At 36.6% G+C, this 23,390-nt stretch overlaps 1 protein-coding gene across 3 annotated transcripts in view; it reads right to left on the minus strand.

The window, feature by feature from the left end:
• Ckap5 (cytoskeleton associated protein 5) overlaps positions 1–23,390 on the minus strand; it is a 97,009-nt gene that overhangs the window by 51,959 nt on the left and 21,660 nt on the right. For all 3 annotated transcript variants that reach the window (XM_055600719.1, XM_055600709.1, XM_055600728.1), the window contains 10 exons: positions 22,061–22,154; positions 17,117–17,310; positions 15,488–15,694; positions 10,473–10,644; positions 9,538–9,670; positions 8,405–8,505; positions 5,949–6,062; positions 4,852–4,956; positions 1,063–1,152; positions 605–769 (listed from right to left, as the gene is read on the minus strand). In XM_055600719.1, coding sequence (XP_055456694.1) covers positions 605–769; positions 1,063–1,152; positions 4,852–4,956; positions 5,949–6,062; positions 8,405–8,505; positions 9,538–9,670; positions 10,473–10,644; positions 15,488–15,694; positions 17,117–17,310; positions 22,061–22,117 — 1,338 coding nt within the window. In that variant the 5' untranslated portion in view covers positions 22,118–22,154. The remainder of the gene's footprint in view (positions 1–604; positions 770–1,062; positions 1,153–4,851; positions 4,957–5,948; positions 6,063–8,404; positions 8,506–9,537; positions 9,671–10,472; positions 10,645–15,487; positions 15,695–17,116; positions 17,311–22,060; positions 22,155–23,390) is intronic.

Raw genomic sequence — 23,390 nt, forward strand, 5'->3', positions numbered from 1 at the left:
ACACACACACACACACACACACACACACACACACACACACACACACAGCATACATATGCTCTAGGTGTACATATGCATGTTCTCTCCCTTCACCTTTAAAATGAATCTGTGGGTTTAACTCAGGTTGCTTGTGTGATAAGTTTTTACCCTCTGGGCCATCTTGCTAACCGATAATGTTTTTGTTTTGTTTTTATCTTCCATCTAAAATGCCCTATTCCCTGCTGGGCAAGGTGGCCCAGGCCTTTAACCCCTTATCCTTTTTAAGGCAGAGTCAGGTGGGTCTCTGAGTTTGAGACCAGCCTGGTCTACAGTGTGTTTCAGGACAGCCAGGAAAATACAGAGAAACCCTGTCTCAAAACAATAAACAAACAAACAAACAAACAAACAAACAAACGATGCCTATTCCTAATAGCCCTCAAATACTTCAGTTTGATGCTTAGTATTGACTAACATGTCATCCTTCAAAAGTAGAATATGACAGATTGAATCACTTGGGTTCAGAGTGTCTGCTCCTTAAAAGATCACAATCTACAATATTAAAGTCATGTGGTTATAATATAATGTAACTAGTAGGAAAAAAATATATAAACTCTCCCCCAATTACCTTAAGTAGAGCAGCACAAAAAGGCTTTAGTAGACTCTTCGGCAATGTAGAGGCAGTGCAGTGACGGAAGCTTCTTGCAATAAAAAGTGATGTCTGCTGCTTGATGGTTGGATTTTTATTATCCATTACTGCTAAAACATCCTCACTGATGTTCTGTAGTGTGGTCTTTAGAAGAAAATGCCAATGAGCTTTTTTCAACTATAAATAGTCAAATTATTATTGTGCAACATTTTAAAATTAATTTTTATTAATATTTATTTATTATGTATTCAGTATCCTGCAGGCCAGAAGAGGCCACCAGATCACATTATAGATCATTATGTTCCACCATGTGGTTGCTGGAATTGAACTCAGGACCTCTGGAAGAACAGCCAGTGTTCTTAACCTCTGAGCCATCTCTTCAGCCCTGTGGCAACATTTTTTAAAACAAAACTTTAAGTTCCATGCCATCAACTTACAGTGAGGAAGATTGCATCAATTGCCTCCTGTAGAGCTTGCACCACTTGAGGCTTCTTTTCTTTAAATTTTTCCAAAATTGTTGGCACAACCTGTAAAAGTGAACAGCTAGAGTAATACTCTAACAAATATGAATGGTCTACTGTAGGAGCTGGAGAGATAGCTCAGTTAAGAACACATGATGCTCATACACAGGACCCAGTTTTGGTTCCCAATACCCATGTTGTAGCTCATAACCATAATTCCAGTTCCAGGAGTTTGTTTTTTTTTTTAATTTATTTATTATGTATACAATGTTCTACCTGTATGCCTGAAGAAGGCACCAGACCTCATTATAGATGGTTGTGAGCTACCATGTGGTTGCTGGGAATTGAACTCAGGACCTTTGGAAGAGCAGCCAGTGCTCTTAACCTCTGAGCTATCTCTCCAGCCCCAGTTCCAGGAGTTCTAATGCCCTATTTTGACCCCCACAGGCATCAGGTACACATGTGGTATACAAACATATATGCAGGCAAAACACTCATACATATAAATAGATTTTAAAAAGCAAGAATGAAATCCTGACATCCACTATAGTATGGCTGATCCAAAATTATCAAAATTAAGCTAAGTGAAAGGAATTGGACATGAATGACCACATATCCTATGATTTTATTTATATGGAATATTCCCCACAGGATTAATAAATATTCTTAACTGCCCTGCCATCTGTCTAACAGCATATTATATAATTTTAAGGAAGAAAAAAAATTTATATCCAGCACAATGGAAACCTGGAGACATCTTTAAGCTAAACAGTAACTTAAATAGAATCAGTAACAACTCAAATTAGAGGGTAAGATAATCAATCACTGAATCATTGTTTAGCAAATTAATGTCAATTTAAAAAGTAGTTTTCTGCTAGGACAGCCAGGGAATGTCCTCCCTGCCCCAAAGTAGTTTACTACCTACCTCAAAACTTTTTGTTGTTGTTGTTGTTTGGTTTTTTGAGACAGGGTTTCTCTGTGTAGCCCCCAGGCAGGCCTCAAACTCATAGAAATTCATCTGCCTCTACCTCTTGAATGCTGGGATTAAAGACTTTCATCACCACCATGCAATGAAACTACTTTTAAAATACAAAAGTATAAAATATTCTAATAACACAAATCTTATCAAAAACATATCCATATCTCAACTGAGTGTGGTGGTATATGCCTTTAATCACTCAGAGGAAGCAGTGGCAGATGGATATTTGAGTTCAAAGCTGACCTGTGGGCTTTATGACAAGTTTCAAGGCAGCCAGGGTTACATGTGAGATCCTTTCTCAAAAAACAAACAAACAAACAACAACAACAAAAACATATACATACCTACATAGACACACACTGTCTTAGGCTTTCTATTGCTGCAACAAAACATCATGTTCAAAAAGCAAGTTGGGGAGAAAAGGGTTTATTTGGCTTATACTTCCAGATCATACTCCATCAACTGGAGGAAGTCAGGACAAGAACTAAGGCAGGGCTGAAACCTGGAAGCAGGAGCTGATGCAGAGGCCATGGAGGGGTGCTGCTTACTGGCTTGCTTCCCATGGCTTACTCAGGCTGCTTTCTTATAGGACTCCAGGGCCACCAGCCCAGGGATGGATGGCACCATCTACAATGGGCTAAGCACTTTCCCATTGATCACTATTTGAGAAAATGCCTTACAGCTGGATCGAATGGAGGCATTTCCTCAACTTGAGGTTCCTTCTTCTCTGATGATTCTAGCTTGTGTCAAGTTGACACACAAAACCAGCCTGTACACACACACACATATAAATATTTACTGCTACAAAAATAGTTCTGAGCCAATTATTCACATTATTGTACCCATGTGTGCATATATATAGGCTAAAGATCAACACTACCATATTTTATTGGGCATGGTCTTTCTTGACCTAGGAGTTCACTGTTTCAGGTAGACTGGCTGATCATGGAGCAACTGGGGCCCCCTTTTCTCTTGCCCTTCCTCACTGCTGAGGTTATAATCACATGTCAGCATGCCTGGCCTTTTTTTGTGGGTTCTGGGGGTGTGTGTGTCTGAACTCAGGTTCTCATGCATATGCAGCAAGCACTTTATCTGATGAGTCATTTCCCCACACAACTTTAAAAAATTATTCATTCATTTATTCATTCATTCATTCATTCATTCATTTATTCACTATGTACCTCAGGCTGGCTTACTTGGAACAACTAACTATATGGTCTGGGCTAACACCGAATTCTGAAATCCTCCTGCCTCAGCCTCCCCAGTAATGGAATTATAGTTGTGTACCACTATGCCTAGTTAATTATTTTAGACAATATCTCAGTGTATTGTCCAAGTTGGCTTTTAAACTACTGGATTCCAGAGATCCCACATCATCCTTTCTAAATAGCACACCTGATCTACATTTAGAGCTTGCTTTATTTGTCTGTTTGCTTGTTTTCTTGAAACAGAGTTTCTCTTGTATCCTTGGCTGTCCTGGAACTTGCTCTGTAGATCAGGCTAGCGTGAAACACAGAGATCTGCCTCAGAGTTCCAAATTTAAATAGTACTGGGATTAAAGGTATGCACCACCACATCCAGCTATGGCTTTATTTTTATTTCCATGATAATAGGTCAGCATGATTTATTTTTGTTAGTATCTAGTTTAGTTCTCAGAAATTATCTTTAATGTATGAGTAACCAGTCTCCAAATACACAGCTCAAGTGAGGCTACATATTAGCATAACAATAAAGCTGACAAACACTAATACTTCAGAATGATAACTCATTCTAAGTAATTCAGAATGAAATTTCGATGATGCAATACCTGCTACAATTAAAAAAAAACTCAATTTATGAACTCTATTACTAAACTTGATTGCTTTCTAACTTAAACGAAGAAATTATAAGTAACAAAATGTCTTCAGATTTCCTTAAAATAACTTAAACTGAAAGACCACCTAGTATATCCTTCATAAAATGTTTCAAATAAATCATGTTGTTTTAAATAGGAAAACACTATGAAACTCATTTCATGTATTACCTTCACTTACAGTTTTACTTTGTCATTCCTACTCTCATTTCATTCTCATATGGATTACTAAAAACATTTCCCCCAGTCCAGCATAGTTCCAGGATAGCCAAGGCTGTTAACACAGAGAAAACCTGTCTCAAAAAAAAAAAAAAAAGCTGACTGTGGTGGTACATGCCTTTAATCCCAGCACTCAGGAGACAGGGGCAGGCAAATCTCTGTGAGTTCGAGGCCAGCCTGGTCTATAGAGTGATTCCAAGTAGCTGTCCTGGAATCTATACAGTATGTATACAGAGAGACCCTGTCTCGAAAACCCAAACAAACAAAACAGAAAAAAAAAAAAAAACAAAAAAAAAAAAACCCAAACAAACAAATACATTTTTCCCCTAAGGTCAAAGTGGTTGGAAAGACAACTCAGCACTTGATACATGCTAAAGAAATGTTCTATTAGTGAGTTATAATGCACAATCCTACAGTAGTTACAATTTTATTTGAACTTGATGTATTTCACAGTTATAAAAACAAAGAAAGAAAGATATATTAAGTAAATAATAAACAAACAAATCAAATAAGTACTTTAGGCAAAGTGTCTTATTTCTACATGTGCCTTATAACATTTGGGAAGAGCTAGACTGAACACATGAAACTCAGTGAAATGTTGACTTTGTCCAATATAGAAAAGATCTATGCCAAGAGGTGTTTTAAAATATAAAACAAACTAGCCTACCGTTTCTGATAATTTTGCAGATTTACATCTAAATAGAATATTACTCACATGTCCTGCATATTGTCCAAATTTCTTCCTTAGCCCAACAGCTAGGCCAGTAAGACATTTTGCTGCCAAAGCTACCAACATGACATTGGTGTCTTTTCCAACAACCTGTAAAGGTTTAAAAGAAAAAAAAGTCATAACCCTGTAGCTATGGGTACTGGAACGTATCCTTAAAAAAACTCCTGAAAGATATTATGGCAACAGATAACCAGTTTTATTACTTACAAAAGAGAATAATCTTGATCTTGATAATAATGAATTTATAAGCTTCCACTATGTGGTTATCATTTTATTTTAAAGGGAAGGAAAGGAAAAGAAGGAGAAGAAAAGAAAAAGAGAGATAGATATACTGACTGGGATATAGCTCCGTGGTAAAACACTTGCCTAGTTTATGCTGAGGCCCAGCACCACCAAACAAGCAAAAATCAAAACACCAGCATCACAAAACAAGCAAAAACCAAACACCATAATTTCAAATCCCTGACACCCTGTGCTGCCTGTACTATACAAGCATAGCAGAGAAGCTGAAGATCTACTGTCATTACTTTGGAACAGGAAAACCAAATAAACATTTTCAAAAGACATGGGGCAATATTTACACCCAAGGAAACACTAACAGAAACTTAAAAAGTCCAGGAGTACTTTAAATTGCAAATCCCATTGTAACCATTCTCGTAAAAGAAGTTTCTGGCCTTGCAGCAACCATTTAGTCACAGAGGAGACTGAGTTTTTCTTTTGTTTCTCCTAGAAGACTCTCCTTCAGCAGTTTTACTACTCCCTCCCTACAATCCCAAAGTCCAACACTTATCTAAATTCACAGGCATGCAACAATTCATCATCAAAAACAACAACAACAACAAAAAGAATTATAAAACTATAAATCTTGGTTCTAGATCAGCAGGACCCTAAGCTATACTGACATATTATATTCAAAATATTAAGATAAAACCAATCCCTAACATAGGATACTAAGTTTTTTAAATTCTAAATTTAAAAAAATATAGAAGCCTCTGCTGATTGAAATACTATTATTAGTGTGTTCCTTGATGAAGACCATTTCAGTGGCCTGTCATGACACCAACACTGAAGCTCCCATTTACCTTCTTCAATGCTTTTACTAAATCTGCATAATCGCCTGCTTCCAGTTTGGGGTTTTTCACTAGCACTTCTACAGCCTCCAGGGCTTCTTTTCTCTCTTGCCATTTTTTTGCCTCCTGCAAAGAGAATATAAATCATTAGAACATAAAATAGAGTAGAATAAATTCCATTTCATATACTCAACCAATTTAAAGACATGGGTTTTTGTTGTTTGCTTCAGAAAAACTTTCTAAAGTTAGCTAAAAAACAACATGGCAAAAACATAGTTAATGAGGACTATTTTATTCATAGAAGGTTTCTGTTTTGTTTTGAGACAGTTTCTCTGTATGGTTGTGTCTATGCTGGAACTTGCTCTGTAGACCAGGCTGGCCTTGAACTCACAGAGATACACCTGCTTCTGCCTCCCAAGTGCTGGGATAAAGGATGTAAGCCATTGCTGCCACCACTGCCTGGCTTGTTCATATAATTTTTATTCATATAGAGTCGTAAGGTAAACAGAATGACATGGTTTTCCATTTTGTTTTATTCATATATAGCTGTAAGGTAAACAAAATGACATGGTTTTCCATTTTGTTTTCTGTTACATAGATATCAATTCTAGCCCATGTCACGGCAGCTCAGTTATAGGAAAGGAGTCTCTATACTTACAAAATTTAAAAGGAAAGAACAATCATAGAACCAGCAGCCTATACTGTCCTGACCTGGTATACTAGTTTTCTGCTTTTCAGTATAATGTTGTGCCTATCTGTTTTATGGCTTTAAGAAGAGTATGCTTCATCAGAGACCAAATATCTAAAAGAACATGGGACACACAGAAAATTATAAGTTTACTATAATACAATCCAAATCAGATAATTTCTTAAAATTACTAGAAGCCAGATGTAGTAAGGCATACCAAATCCCAGCATTTGGAAGGAAAAGGTAGGAGGATCAGGAATCAGCCTAAGCCACAGAGAGGGATCTTATCTCCTAAATCCAATGTTATAGAGTCAGTATTTCTTTTCTCTACTTGAGAGAAGAGTCTGATTGCCTTGAACCTGCAGACCTACTTGAGTATCTTGAGTACTGGGATTACACAGCACATCAGAGGATTTAATGAAGTTTAAATAGTAAGATGTGATTCCTAAAATAATGACAGTTAAGGTGAGAACTAAAAGTTGAAAACATATTATTAGGTACATATTGAGAGAATAACATTATAGAAAGAAAGAACAGCACAGGTTAAGGTTCAAAGTTAAAAATAATAATAATAAAGCAATGGCCTATTTGCTACCAAGAGAAATACAGCATGTCTGTCTGAACAGGAAGTGACAACTATTAGATATGTAGCTGAAAGGTAAACTGAGGTTTCAGGGTAATAAACAGGAGAAAAATGGCTATAAGATGATTTCAGACGTCATCTTTCTTTCTTTTTCCCAAGATAGGGTTTCTCTGTGTAGCCTTGGCTGCCCTGGACTCACTTTGTAGACCAGGCTGGCCTAAAACTCACAGAGATCTGCTTGCCTCTGCCTCACCAGTGCTGGAATTACAGTCGTGTGCCACCACACCCGGTTTCAGACATCACCTTAAGACTCATGGAAACTACTGAAGAATTTAGATTATGCTGAGCATGGTGGGGCATGTCTGTGATGCCAGCACTCTGGGATGTAGTGATAGGTTGATTGTTGTGAGGCCAGGCTGGTCTACAAAGTTCAGGACAGCCAAGAATACACAGGGAAACTCTGTGTCAAAATACAAAATCAACAACAAAAAGACAAAAAAGAATTTGGATTATGTTTCAACATGGGAATTTCTTTCCCTTTTCAAAATTTATAATTGGATTATAAAATTTGATGGAGAGGAGGCAAGAAGAAATGGTAGTGACTAGGGTTGGACTATTTCTCAAATGGGAATACCTCTTTCTCTACTAAGACATATTGCAATGCTTGGAAACATTGGCTGCCATGAATTTAAAGGATGGTATTACTGACTAATGATGTCTAATGTCTAATGTCATTAGACATTATTGTGCATAAGCCAGGCCCACCAAGACAGGTATCTGAAACAAACCAAAAGTCAAGAAATCTTAGTCAAAGGTAAGCTTGTAGGAATCACTTCTCTCTTTCCATAAAGTTAACAAGCTTGAAAGCAAAGTACCTTTATGTGTTCAGCCATCTTGCCCACCCAAAAATAGAGATATTTAAAGATAAAAACAGAATAAATGAGGAAAAATTTGAAAACACTGTTTTGATTTTTGGCAAGACATGTTTTATTTTGTCTTTAATGCCGGGATATGGTTATATACAGAAAAGGCATATATACAGTTATATACAATAAGGGCAGAATGAGAAAGAAACAACTCACTCTACCAGGAAGATATGGGAGAGTGGGGAAAGTGAACAAGGGCTCAGCAGAACATTCTCTAATATCACCTAAATCATTAATTAAAATAAATTAAAGAAGCTTAACCATTACTTACAATTTTGTCATAAAAGTCTTTGGGAAGTTTGGAAAGGATCTCTACTGCTTCCAAAAGCTCATAAGCATCTATCTGTGGTACCTCATCACCATCATCACCACCTTTGAAGAAAACAAAAAACAAAACAGAACAAATTAGACCTTAAAATCTTTTTTTTTTTTTGAAGCTGGGGAAATGGCTTAGTGGGTAAAAGCATTTGTTGAATAAGCCTAATGACCTGAGTTTGGATCCCTAAAACCCATGTTAAAAGCTAGATTCAGTAGTACAATCATCTGCAATCTTAGCCCTATAGGGAGACAGGAGGCTAACACAAGAGCAGCTCATGGGCCAGTTAACCTGGCTGAAGAAAGGGAGCCCTAAAACCAAGTGGAGTGCTAAACACATGGCTCAGCAGTTAAGAGTGCTTGATGCTATTGCAGAGGACCCAAGCTCAGTTCTGCAACTCTCGAGTGGATAGATCATAACTGACTTGAAGTACAGTTTTACAGGATCTAATTTTCCTTTTTGGTGCCAGCACACATCTGACATACACTTTCACAGACTGACACACACAAAGCTTAAATTAAAACATTTAAAGAAGAAATTAAAAAAGTAATAAAATGTTGTGAAAAGTGGAAAAGTGAGGACCAATGCCTGGAGGTTGTCCTCTAGCCTCTATATATGTACTGTGACATATGTGTATCTAATCCCCCCCATACCACAAACACAAGTTTTATTTATCAATCATCTATCTTTTCACATCCCTTGTAAGTTTTTAAAAGTTAATTTTATGTGTATGGGTGTTTTGCCTGAATGTATGTTTATGCACTATGTACATTTGGTGCTCAAAGAGGACAAAACTGAGGGTTACATTCCCGGGACCTGGAATGACAGATGGTTGTAAGCTCCCACAGGAGTGGTGGGAATCAAACTTGGGTCCTCTAGAAGAGCAGTAAATGCTCTTGACCACTGGCTGAGCCATCTCTCCAGCTTCTAGGATGAACTTTTGATAGGAAAGACCAGAGTAATTTAGTACACATATGACTCAGATTTTATTAAAAGCAGTTCTTCAAAATATGCCTAGTGAATATGATTTGTTGTGGCCGTGGTAATTCTCCCCTCGTTTTTAAACTAGTGTCTAAAAATTGGCTTACCCCCCTCTGCATCTCCACCAGCAGACTGTTGCTGTTCCAGTTTAGCTTCTAGCTCTTGTTGGGAACGCAGAAACCGACTTGGTTTAGGAGCACCTGTTGGCAACTTGACCCATTCTTCTTCTAATTCTTTCAACTGTAGGTATTAACAAAATATTTTAAAGCTTTATATTCCATTATTAGAGAACATAATATTTATACTAATTAATATATTGGGACTTACTTTCTGTTTATATGGCACTAATAGGAAAACCAACTAAAGACAAATTTAAACTGTATTTTGTAGCATAAGTCAAATCAACTTTACCAAATTGAAGGGCTAAGCACTAAAAATAAAATTATTTCTTTAAAAAAGATTTATTTTCTCTTATACGTATGAGCGTTTTGTCTTCATGCATGCAAGTGTCCTTCATGTGTATTTCATGTATGCAGAGGCCATGTGAAGGCTAGCTCTGCAAGAGCTACAAATGTCCTTAACCTCTGAGACATCCCTCTAGTTCTCCAAATCTATTATTTTAAGACGCTATCACTAGTTTTGAATTCAAACATGCTATATTATCAAAAAAAGCTCCAAAAATAAGTCTCATCCAAGAAAGTATAAATCCTGCTCCTCAACAGAATTAAAAGGGATCTTTTAAACTGCTAGATTTAATACTACCAGGGCCAGGGATACAGGGGATGGAGTTGTTCCATGGACAACTGAACTAAACAAAACCTAGTTTTGTCTAACATGTGCAAGACCCATGATTTGCTCCTTATCGGGGGGTGGGGGGGAAGGAGAGAACAGCAGAAAGTCGGTCGACGCTCAGGAATTCAACTCACTTAAATCTTAAAAAAAGAAATAGATATGCGTAAAGAATAGAACATTAACAATTATAAGTAAGAAATACATCTATATTAACCCTATGCAAACACAACCGAAGAAATCTGTGCCTTACCTGGACAGAATTTATATTTTGCAATGGGTGTCTCAGGGCATCTCGAATCCACCGATAAATCTCTATAGCAATTAGTTTGGCTTCGTCCCGAACAGCCTTGTCTCGAGATTCAAACAGTTTTGGCAGCACTTTAATAATTGGCTTAAGTAAGATGATTTTGGAACCAAATTCACTGTTAAGTGAAAAATTGGGAGAAACTATCAACATGCCATGTTTCACTGAGCATGCAGAGCTCCAAGTCATGTATTGCATTGGTATGGTGGCGCACACCTTTAGTCCCAGCACTTAGGAGGCACATGAAGGAGGATCTCTGTGAGTGCAAGAGCAGCTTGGGTACATAGTGAGTTCCAAGACAGGTAGGACAATGTAAAAAGATCCTGTCTCCAAACAAACAAACAAACAAACCAACCCATCATATATTAATAGATTAAATTTTTCCTAAGGTAACAAATGGAATTCACAACCATTTATCTATCCACATTCACATCATAGATACATATAATATTTAGTTCTCATTCTTAGATTATTTAGTGTCTAGAGCCTCCAAATTAAACTAATATTTAAAAATAAACTTTCTAATAACCAAAGAAAAATGTATTCAACTTGACATATTGAGTTATGGCAATGCATATTTCATTCCTGATTTTTCAACTACCATAATCTACCTCTGTGGTGGTTTAATGAGAATGGCCCCATAGAAGGCATGTCAATAGGGATGGGCTCTGAAGTTTCAAAAGCCCACACAGGCCTCCTCCCCACAATCTCTCCATGCTGGCCTATTGCCTTGCTCCCCACCATGATGACCATGGACTCACAATCTAAAACTACAAGCAAGCCCCCATTTAATGCTTTCTAACTTAAACTGGTCATGGAGTCTCTTTACAACGATAGCAAAGTAACTAAGACAACCCCTTATCAATTTAGCTATTTTTGATTCAGTGTTTTTTCCCAATGGGTAAAACCTCTGCATTCTGACTTCATTCATTCATTCATTCATTCATTCATTCATTCATTCATTCATTCACTCATTCATTATTTATATAGCATTCTGCCTGCATATATGCAATACTCCAGAAGAGGGCACCAGATCTCACTATAGATGGTTATGAGCCACCAAATGGTTGCTGGGGATTGAATGAGGGACCTTTGGAAGAGGAGCCAGTGCTCTTAACTTGGGCCATCTCTCCAGCCTAACTTTATTTTATAAGACAGGATATTTAACCGTATAAACTATCAGTTCCCAACTGACCAATCTTAGTGTTGAGACACAGTTTTGCTATGTAGCCCAGGCAAATCTCAAATTCATGATCTTCCCATTTCAGCTTCCCAATTGCTATGATCACAGCCATGTACCAATATGCTAGTTCTAGCATTAGCTTTCTGATCTTATTTTTATCATTTCTGAATAGCAAATTCTGGAACAGCAAGAATTCAGTCATAACTGAATTTCAGAATGAATAGAAGGGCTCAAATATATTTGGGGCCTTTAGTTCTTTTAGTTTTAAGAAAGGGTCTAATTCTAAAGCTGAGGGCACTTTTGGTGATTCTCCTGTTACAGTATCCCAAGTACTAGGACTTTAGATGATATAATCAGTTAAAATCTATGACACTGTTAACATGTGTGTAATTTTATCTCACTTGCTCAAATGTAACAAAATTGCTCAACAACAGCTATTATAGCACACTATAGATTAAACAGTGAAATTCCTTTCCCAGAAAGTGATTTTCAACAAGATATCTAAGTACATTATACAGATATAACATGAAAATAAACTAGATCTCTAAGATTTCCTCTAAAATGGATTTCTATAAGCCAAGTGTGGTGGCTCACACTTGTAATACCATAAAGCAGAAAGATCAAGAATTTGTGTCCTGTTTGGACTAAGCAATGAGACCTTGTTTCAAAGTGGAGGGAAAATTTTTTTTTAAATCTCTTATATTTATTTCATTTTTATGTGTATGAATGTTTTACCTGTGTATGTGTGTGTGTGTGTGTGGGTGTACGTACCATGTATGTGCCTAATGCCTAAGGATGTAAGAGAAGAGGGTCAGATGCCCTAGAACTGGAATTATGGATGTTTTTAACACATCTTGTGGCTGCTGGGAACTGAACCTACATTTTCTGCAAGAAGACCAAGTTCTCTTAACCACTAAGCCATTTTTCCAGCCCCCAAACCACAAACACACACAACTACTTTATATTGTTAGAAAAGAACATTTTTATCTTGGTTCAGCTGACCTCCAAGACTAATGAACACATGAGAAATTACAGTGCTCTTAAATGATTTGAGAATTATTCAACTTGGTGTCTAAAGAACCTAATACTCAGGGTACCTTATGTATTCCTATATTACTAACAATGGGTGGTAGAGTCTTCCTTACATTACTACTTTTGGATGGAAATGGATCTCAGTGATAAATTACTTGTCTAATATATAAAGTCATGATACAATTCCCAGTACCACACATGCACACATACATACATACATACATATATACATACATACATACATACATACACAGACACACACACAGAGAAAGAAATATATTACAATGGTTCCATTTTTTTGGTTTGTTTGTTTCTCTATCATGACCTATTTTTTAAAGAGAATAAAAGAAATGAAGTAGGTCTACATGGAAAACATAAACAAAACAAAATCTATGTTAGTAAACATGAGAGGAAAAAAAAGTTAGGTATCTTCTCTCACACCTGTAATTTTAGAACTTGAGAGATAGGAGGAGGAGGCTCAGGAGTTCCTGGTCATCCTCAGCTACATAGTTTCAGGCCAGCAGAAGCTACCCAAGTCCTTGATCAAAACACTAAAAATGAATGAATGAATAAACAAAAAGTTTAAAAAGTAAAAAATGTCTTTATAGAAGCCTGTTTTAGGGATGACAAAATGTATTCTGCCTCCTAAAGTTGTCACCAATGATAACTTTGGAAGGCTATAGCACCTAGAATTGAGCAGTTTAGCTTATAAGTCTTAGAACTTAGAGCTACTTTACATTCTGGAATGCTTTAGGAAAAAAAAAAAAATCACAAAGGTAGACTACAGATCATCATCAATAAGGACAAGGCTGCAGATGGAGATATTCCATGGTAAAGTGCTTTCCTAGCATACTGGAGGCCATGGATCACCCCCCCCCCCCAGGACTGACAATAATAATGACTAGACAAGACACTGCAGATTCTCCTAGTCAGTTTAAAGGTAAAATTACTATAGGATATAATAGTGTAAAGTAGAAATCCTTAATTTAAAGGCAGAAGATTTGCAGAATGATATAATTTTTATTTTATTATAAGAACAGAATAGGAGGACTAGAGAGATGGCTCAGCAATTAAGAGCACTTGCTGATCTTGTAGAGGACATGGGTTGTCAGGTTAGGCTCTCAGTATCCATACAGTGGTTCATAACCACCAGTAACCCAGTTCTGGGGGAATATGACTCCCTCTTCTGCTTTTTCAGGCACTAGACATACAGAGTACACATACATACATGCAGGCAAAACACATTAGAACAAAATACTGTTCAAGAATCTACTGATATAAGCAGAGCAATTACAATTCTTTTTCTTTTCTTTTTTAAAGAACATTTTATTGAGCACACTGCTGAGGGCAGGCTGGCAATTTCTAGAGTAGTAGTGCTTGTGCCCTAACTTGGTAAATTTCTAAAATGGCAAAAATGAGAATTATTTACTATCCATAAAGACACATGCTGTCAGGTATGGTGGCTCATGCCTGTTATCTTAGAAAGAATGCCATGAATCTGAGACCAGCTTGAGCTACAGGGAAAGATCCTGTCTCAAAAACAAAACAAAGTTAAAAGAAAAAAAAACTCCACATGCATATTATACCATAAAAGATTAGAAATAAAGAAACTTTTATTGAGACAGCAAGATGCTCAGTGGGTTTAAAGCACTTGCTTGACCTGAGAATTACTCCTTAAAGTTGTCTGCTGACCTCTACATATGTGCCCTGGCATGCTAGTACCACACTTCCACTCATGCTTTATATATGCATGAGAGAATAAATAAAATTTCATTTACAAAAAGAAATTTTTATCACACAAAAAATCTAGATGTCAAATTTTATAAAAAAAAATCAGAAATCAGGCAAAAGAATATAAATGAAGGATAGCATAACAAAATTCAAGAATGCTGATACTTTCACATAAAATAAACATGTTAATACAACATTTTCTCCAAGAAGTGAGTCATAAACCAAATTGCAAGAGTTGTAAGATTTCACTAGTGCTACTTTCTGAAGTAGTTAACATTGAACAGTAACTGGAGATAGGATATGAGATTTAAAAATTAGGTTTGGAATGTTCTAAGTGGTAGAATTCTTGCCCTCCCATTGGCAGGGGAGGAGGATCTAGAGTCTGCTGATTTCCAAGGTCAAAGCTGTCTACTAAGTGTAGCCACTTGTCCCTGAAGGACGGTGCATGTTAAAGAACTTCTGTTCAATAAGCGTTCCAGGACTGAACACGTAACACAGCAAGTCACTACCCTTTTCAACACCAAGGCAAGTTTAGAACAAGTTATTTCTGATGTTTACCAAAATGGTCCCAAACCAAGGTTAGCTCCAGGCCAAAAAACAAAACAAAACAAAACAAAACAAAACAAAACAAGTCTATTCTTGAAGCTAGCAAGAGAAAACTTGTGTATATTAGGAATGCTTTTTACTAAAAAAGAAGAAGAGAAAAAGAAGAAAGAAAAAGAAAGAAGAAAGAAGAGAAAGAAAGAAGGAAGAAGAAGAAAGAAGAAGAGAGAAGAAGAAGAAAGAAGAAGAGAGAAGAAGGAGGAGAAGAAAGAGGGGAAGGAGGAGGAAGAAGGCGGCCAATTCTCAAACAGAACAGAAATGTTCCTTGCTCTCCTTCAATAGGAAGGAATTTAGAGAAAATAACCAAACAAGCTTGAAGGATGAAAACTTCAACAGTCTCCCTTTCTGTTTAAACCTAGAACCCAAATTCAGTCAGCATACTTTAAGAGAACTAAAACACAGAAAGTCTTACCTTAAGGCTTTTCTCAGTGTTTCTACACAGGCCACTATGATCTTGGGGTTCTTATTATCCAGGCCTTTCAGGAGCTCTTCTTGTACAGCCTCTCCTTTTTCAATCTCTATGTACATGAGGCAAATCTCTATGCCCAGCTCCTTGGCTTTGGCTTTAGGTTGGTTGAAGACTTTACTTACAACACCTGATACAACTTCTCCAGTTGTTCTGTAAACACCACACACACAAAGGGACGATTAAGTAAAAAGAGGATAAACTCTAAACAATCCACAAAAGACATGCTTCACTATAAATTCAGACTGTAAGTGTAGAAAATTCAAATAGGCAATCTTTCTTGCAGACCTTTTTATGTGTGCCTGTCTTACATGTGGTACGCAAAAACACACTTTACAAAGAATTATAGAATGTTTGTTCTTCTAAATACTAAGTTATTTTAGACATTCTTAGGACAAGAGAATTTATTCACACAATGGGGAGGTAACAAATTTTAATAAGTAAAGACTCCTCAGTTTCTTAGCAGAACCTTGTAGTAACTTTATTATATTGAGTACCTTGTAAATTAAATAAAACCTATAATTCTGGGAGGTAGAGGAGCCAAATAGGTTAGGGCTACAGGCAGTATTTGTCAAAAAAAGCTTCTAATATGAAAAGAATTTGTCAAAATTCTTTTTTGTCAAAATTTGTCAAAAGTTTCTGATATATGATGAAAAATGAAATAAAAAAAGGATTCATTTAATTAACATTGCTTATAGTTAACCAAATTGTCAAAATGATGATGTTCACTGTCATGGTCTTTGAAGTAAATACATCTTTCTGTATAATTAACAGTGTCAACCTTTTGTGTGTGGAAGTTCTTTCTCATCAATGACATAAAAACTAGAGTTAGAAAAGTCAAGTTAATAAATAGTGTAAGACAGAGAGTGAACGGATACTTCTATCATCCAGTTGGAGTCAAACAGGAAACACAAGTTAGAATTCACTACCCCAAGAGACAAAAGGCCTCGGAAGAAGATAAATGGTGATTCTAAGTTTTAGAAGTTTCTCATGCCCAGTTGTCTTTAGTGAGGCTCTTAAATTTCCTTTGGATGACTTTACAGTAACTACTAGATGTTACTAAGGTTACTTTCTGTTTTGAATAATTCCCAGAAAGAAGGGCCAACTAAAAGGCTCAGCATGTAAAGATACCTGTTACCAAACCTGAGAACATGTTCAATCTATGGGACTTACAGAGTGGAAAGACAGAACTATTTCCCACAAGTTGTCCTCTGACTTCAACATGTACCCAAGAACATGAAAATAAATCAATATTTATTCCACTTTAGAGATTTCACGTACCATTCAGACTAATTAAAAACAATAAAGAACTGGGCATGGTGGCACACAACTTTAATCTCAGCATTTGGGAGGCAGAGGCAAATGGATCTCTGTGAAGACAGCTTAGTCTACAAAGAGAGTCCAGGACAGCTCTGATACACAGAGAAACCTGTATCAAAAAACAAATAAAAAAGAACAATGAAAGACTACTAGTCTATTCTAAAACTATAAAAAAAAGCTCTATTAATACACATAAATTTATCTGTTATCACTAAACAGAGACGTGTACAGAGTTCTAGGAGAGGAGCTACTCACTTTCCTGCAACATGGGCATTTTCAACATAGACAAGCGCAGCTTCTAGTCCTTTCAGCTGAACCACTGCATTGGAATCAGTGACAAATTTTTTGATTAATCCTAAGTATTTGGACCATTCTGGGCTCTTTTCATCCTTTATTTTCTGGAAGATCTTCAGGGCCTCTTCATACCCACTTAATCTTGCTTTCCACAGCTAAAAGAAAATTAGCATTTTGAAACAAGGTTAATGATATTATTCAGTAATAATCAAGAAGTAAAAAAATATTCCATACCAGAAAATCTGAAGAAAATACAGCCTTAATAGGAAAAAAGAAAGGACTTAAGGAATTCAGACAATTTTCAAAAAAAGAGTAGTTAATGAACAATTTGTTTTGTTTTGAAACAGAGCTCTATGTCTTTCCTGGAACTCAGTATGCAGACCAGGCTGTCTTTGAACTCAAATGCTTCTACCTTCCTAGCGCTAGGCTCAAAGGCCTGTTTATTGCCCAGCTTCAATAAGCTTAAGAATGTTTTGCCAACGCTATCTAGAAATCCAAAGCAGGGCCAGAGAGGCAGCTTAGTGGGTAAGGACTATTGCTGTGTAAACCTAATGAGTTTAGTTTGATTCCTGCATTCATCTCAAAATAGACTGAAAGAACCTTCTTAAAGTTGTCTCCTCATTTCCATATATATGGTACGGACACATATTTTTAAATTTAAAAATAAAATACAACTCTCAAGTCATTACAAATATTTCTCAGTTTATATTCAAGTATTATTACTAATATAAACATGTTATAACTGAACTATCAGAAATCACCTTAATGGAACTGTCTACTCTCCAACACATGACGTCTTTGTGTAATCAAAAAAATTCAACTTTATACTATTAAATTTTAATCAATAGCTTGCTATTTAGTTGCTGGATTTCAGACATCTCTCCTGAGGATTTACATTATTATTAATTACTTAATAGGTATGGAATACAGAAAAGCCAATACAGCCTCAACCCTTGCGTGGTTTACATTCCAGCAGTAAAGAAAGAAACAGCAATCTGTTATAATTTGACTATGAAATGTCTTTCACAGGCTTGTGTGTTGAACACTGGGGATCCAGATAGCACAGCTATTTTGGAACACTTTAGCAAGTAGGGCCTGGCTGGAGAAAATGTCACTGTAGGTTTGTTCTGGGGGTATTACACCTTGCCCTGGTCCCTTCCTGTGTTCTCTTTTTCTGCTCTCTAACTTCTATGAGGTGGGAAGCTTTTCTTCTATATGTTCCTACTGCTATGATGTTCTAACCAAGTGAACGGGGCTAGGAACCATGACTGATTCCTTTGAAAATAAATTCTCCTTTAGGTTGTTGCTCTCTCAAATGCTGCAGTCCCTTACAAGGTAACACAGAATCTTAAAAATAAGCTTAAAATTAACAGTGTTAAGTTTTACAACAGAGAAGGGACATGGCAATATAAAAGTGTGTAGAATAAAAGCTTCATTTCATCTTGCCATTAAAAAGTTTTCCTAAGAGGCCTGGTATGGTGGCGCACACCTTTAATTCTAGTACTCAGGAGGCAGAGACAGGTGGATCTTTGTGAATTTGAGGCTAGGCCTAGTTACAGAGTAAGTTCCAGGATAGCCAGGACTACAGAGAGACCCTGTCTCAAAACAAACAAGAAAACAACCTCCCCCACAAAACAAAAAACAAGAAAAAACACACAGAAAACATTTCCTAAGAAACTGGTAATTGACCAAAACTCGAAATGATAAAATTAGCAAAGGGGAAAAAAATAGCATGGAAACAACACACACACCCCTATAATTTGAGGGTTGGTAATCTCTTATAGCCACAAAGTTGCGAATGTAGCTGAATTTGGCCTCAAACTCCCTAATCCTCCCGTCTCTATCTTCCCAAATTCTAGAATTATGAGATTCTCTACAAAAGGAAAGTGTATTCTATTTTATTATTAAGACTTTATGGCAAGAGGTAATGGTACCTCCATATTCTTTCTCATTTACTCTCTTTTAAAACTTTAGACAAGGTCTCCCTACACAGCCAAGGCTAGCCTTAAACTCACAACCTCCTTGCCACCTCTCTGTCTTTTTTTCCTTTTTTTAGTTTTTCGAGACAAGGTTTCTCTGTGTAGCCTTGGCTTACCTGGGCTCACTTTGCAGTCCAGGCTGGCTTGGAACTCATAGAGATCCACCTGCCTCTGCCTTCCTGAGTACTGGGATTATAGGCATATGCCACCTTGCCTAACTCTTTTTTTCTTCTTGAGATAGGATCTTACCATTTAACTTTGGCTGGCCTGGATTTCACTATATAGACCAAGCTGGCCTGGAATTCACAAAGATTCATCTGCCTCCACTAAGATTAAAGGTGTGAGCTACCATGCCTGGCTCTTGCCACTACTTTCCAAATGCTGGGATTTTATATACACCCTTAATCTTTAATTACACCTTAAATATATATATTATATATATATATAATATATATATATATTAGCTCACACCTTTAATCTTTAATCACAACTTTAATATATATAATAAAATTATGCACACACACACACATATACTTTAAAGAAAAAGAGAGGGCTACAAATGTAGCTACGTTGGTAGAGTGCTTTGTCTGGCATGCACAAAGCCCTGCATTCAATAACCAATATCAGAAAAACCAGGAGTAGTGGAGCATGCCTCTTATAGCAACATTCAGAAGGTATAGGCAGAAGGAGCAAAAATTCAAGGTCATTCTCAACTACAATGAGAGTATGAGACAAGCCTGGTCTACATAAGGGCCCGTCTTAGAAAGAAAAAAAGAAAGAAAGAAAAAAGGAATATAATATAAAATGAGCTGGTAAGGATTTGAAAGAGCTAGATCATGCAAGACTATGAAGATCAAACAAAAGATTCTGCTTCTTATGAAATGATTTGGGAGTATAAATGACAAGTTAAATTGTGGGACAACAAAATTTGCATTCTAGACACTAAAACAATTAGGTGTCTCTCCCCAACACTACAATTATCTCAGAGATATGGTATAATATGACTGGAAAAGAGAAGACAAAACATATTTGCTTAAATTTATTTTGCAGCGGGTGATATGCTCATAGAAAAGAACTTTTCTAAGGACAGAAAACTGCCTACCCTATTACAAGATTTTTTTAAGTCTTTATTTTTAAAGATTTTTACTTTGTGCATGTGTTTGTGTGTGTGTGTGTGAGAGAGCGAGAGAGCGAGCACACGTGTGTGCATGAGTCATGGAGGCCAAAAGGGGTATCAGATTGCTTGGAGCCAAAATTACACCTGACATGGGTGCAGGGAATCAAACTTGGGACTTAATCAGGAGCAGCAGGCCCTCTTTACCAAGCCATCTTTCCAACTCTGTTTTTAAACAGCTAAAACAAAACAAAAATCTTAAACTTTTTATTAAAAGAACTATTAATTATGTAAAACAGCCAGCACAGTGGCATACATCTTTAGTCCCAGCACTCAGGAGACAGAGGCAGGCAGATGTCTGAGAGTTCAAGGCTAGCCTGGTCTACATAGTGAATTCCAGGATAGACAGGTTATATAGAGAAACTGTCTCAAAAAAAAAAAAAAAAAAAAAAAAAAAAGCTAGCCTGTGCATTTTAGGCAGAAATTTCTAAGAAAGGAAATGGAATATTCTCAACTCTGCTAACTGAGTTTTAAAAATGGACAAGCATGATGAGTCACACCTACAATCCCAGCACTCAGGAAACTGAGGCAGGAAAGTTGTCTCAGCTTTATAGCCAGACCCTTTCTCTAAATTAAATAAATAAATTTAAATAAAAGTAAAAGAAACTACACATATAATTAGGGAAAAGGAAACAACTGAAAAAGACAACCGCTAAATAATGATATGAATCACAAGTTATATATTAGCTTAAAATTATCCATAATTAAGAGATGGCCAGCCTAAGGGAATAGATACTGGAATATGCATCATATAAACCAGAGAATCTTAAAAAAAAAAAAAAAAAAAATGCTAGACATCACAGAGCAAAACAGAATATAACTGCAAAGAGTGGTTTCCATAAATTAAAGTGCTAATGAAAACCACGCTACTTTTTAAAGATATATTTCTTTTCCTTCTTCACTACTGCACTTTTCTTTCTCTGAATTGTTTCCAGAATTTTTGGGGAGGATGGGGGTTTGAGACGGAATTCTCTGTATTGCTTTGGCTTTCCTAGAACTCACTCTGCATCCCGTGCTTGCCTCAAATTCCGAGACCCTGCCTGACCCCTCTCCCTCCTGAGTGCTGGCATTAAGGGAAAGACATCTTAATGAATCTAAAGACACCTATGTTGTGTCTGTGGGGTATATGTGCATGTGTGTATGTGGAGTGTCTGTGTGACTAAGGGTTCACATGTGCCAGGCTGTAATTGTGGAGGTCACATGACAACTTTTGGGAGTCTCACCTCTTCCTTCTACCTGGTTTTTGAAGCAGGATCTCTCTCATTTTTGCATTGCATATTCCAGGCTAGCTGGCATGAGAACTTCTAGGAGGTTTTCTTGTCTCCATCTCCCATCTGAGTATCGGGTGCTGGGCTTACAAATGCATCCAAGCCACTGCACCCACCCTTTCATAGATCTGGTTTAGAACTTAGGTCATTAGGCTGGAACAACAAGGGTTTTTATTCACTGAATCATCTTCCTGTTTTGTTGAGACAAGATCATGTAGCCCAGGCTAGACTAGAATTTGTTATGTAACCAAGACTGGCCTTGAATTTCTGATTCTCCTCCTCCATCTCCCAAGTACTGGGATTACAGCAGTGCACCATCACAATTAGGTAGGAAACACCCATTACTAATGACATAAAAATAATGTTTTTAACAAGATATCAGTATGTTTAAACTCCCAATGTTTTTACATTCTAAGTAAGGTAGTAGTATAACTGCTGATCAAACAAGCTAACGACAATAAAATTTAAGTTCTAGAAGTCTTACCTTGTGTTCACATTTCTGATCAACTGGTAGTTTCAACCACTCACTGTCATCTCCCATTGTGCTTCTAGTTTTTTCTTGTAGTTAAAAGTAGTTCCTAGTCAGATAGAGAGTAGAGACTAGTCAGTAAAGAGAAGAAACTCATTAACTATAGTAACCAAGTAGTCTCTTATGACAAAAAAAAAAAAAAAAGGGACTTTTCTCAGGCTATTATTTGATCATACATGTATAAATAAGAGTTAAGAAGTCCATCCTTTGATCAAATGCTTGCTTATTACTTAATTCCATTAATAGAACATTTTTCTTCCTTTTGATTTTTTGAGACAGGGTCTTATTATGGTTCTGGCTGTCCTCAAATTCACGAAGATTCATCTACCTCTGCCTCAGTGTTAGAATTAAAGGTGTGTGCTACACCTGGCTAATAGAACATTTTCTTAATCAGAAAAAATGGGACATGGAGGTAGAAGGATCAATAATTCAAGATCAGTCTCATGTACATTTAGTGAGTTTGAAGGCAGCCTTGGTTACATGAGACACTGTCTAAAAAAACCTTTTATTTCCCTTTTTAAGTTTATGTATTTTTTTAATGTATGAAAGTTCCTGTCTGCATGCCAGAAGAGAGCATCAAATCCCATTATAGTTGGTTGTGAGCTACCATGTGGTTGCTGGGAATTGAACTTAGGACCTATGGAAGAGTAACTAGTGTTCTCTAAGTCATCTCTCCAGCACCCAAGGAAGCCAACATTAGCAAACAGAGGAATTTGTTTGCCTTCAGAGGTTCCCGTCTCTGTCCCAAACCAGGACACTGGATAGTCTCATGTATGAGACTAGAGCTCCATACTTGGACCACACAGAGAATGTTACAGATGTCATTTTTTCTTTAGAGGACAATTTATCTGACTTTATCTGTGTAACATTTTATTTACTATGCATCCCTCCTTTCTTCCCTAAAAATGTCGTCTCTATTCTTTTCTATAACATAGAATGCTATAAAAACTTCACTCATTTTCATTATATGTATGTAAGAAATATATATTCTGTCCTGCTAATCTGTCTACTATTGGTTTCATATGCTTACTTATCCAACCTTCAGAGGATAGAAAGACATCTTTTTTCTTTTCATAGAGAAGAAAAAAAATGTTCGGAGAGCCATTTCAATTGTTCACCTAAAGTTCCTTATAGAAAATAATTTATATGAGCCAAGTACAATGACACAAGCTTGCAAACCTAGCCCTCAAGAGGCTGAGGCATGAGACCTTGTCTCAGAATAATACAAAACAACAGGGATAGAATAGAATAGAATAGAATAGAATAGAATAGAATAGAATAGAAT

This window comes from Psammomys obesus, unplaced genomic scaffold (genome assembly GCF_907164565.1).
Source record: "Psammomys obesus unplaced genomic scaffold, mPsaObe1.curated_primary_1811, whole genome shotgun sequence".
Taxonomy (NCBI): Eukaryota; Metazoa; Chordata; class Mammalia; order Rodentia; family Muridae; genus Psammomys; species Psammomys obesus.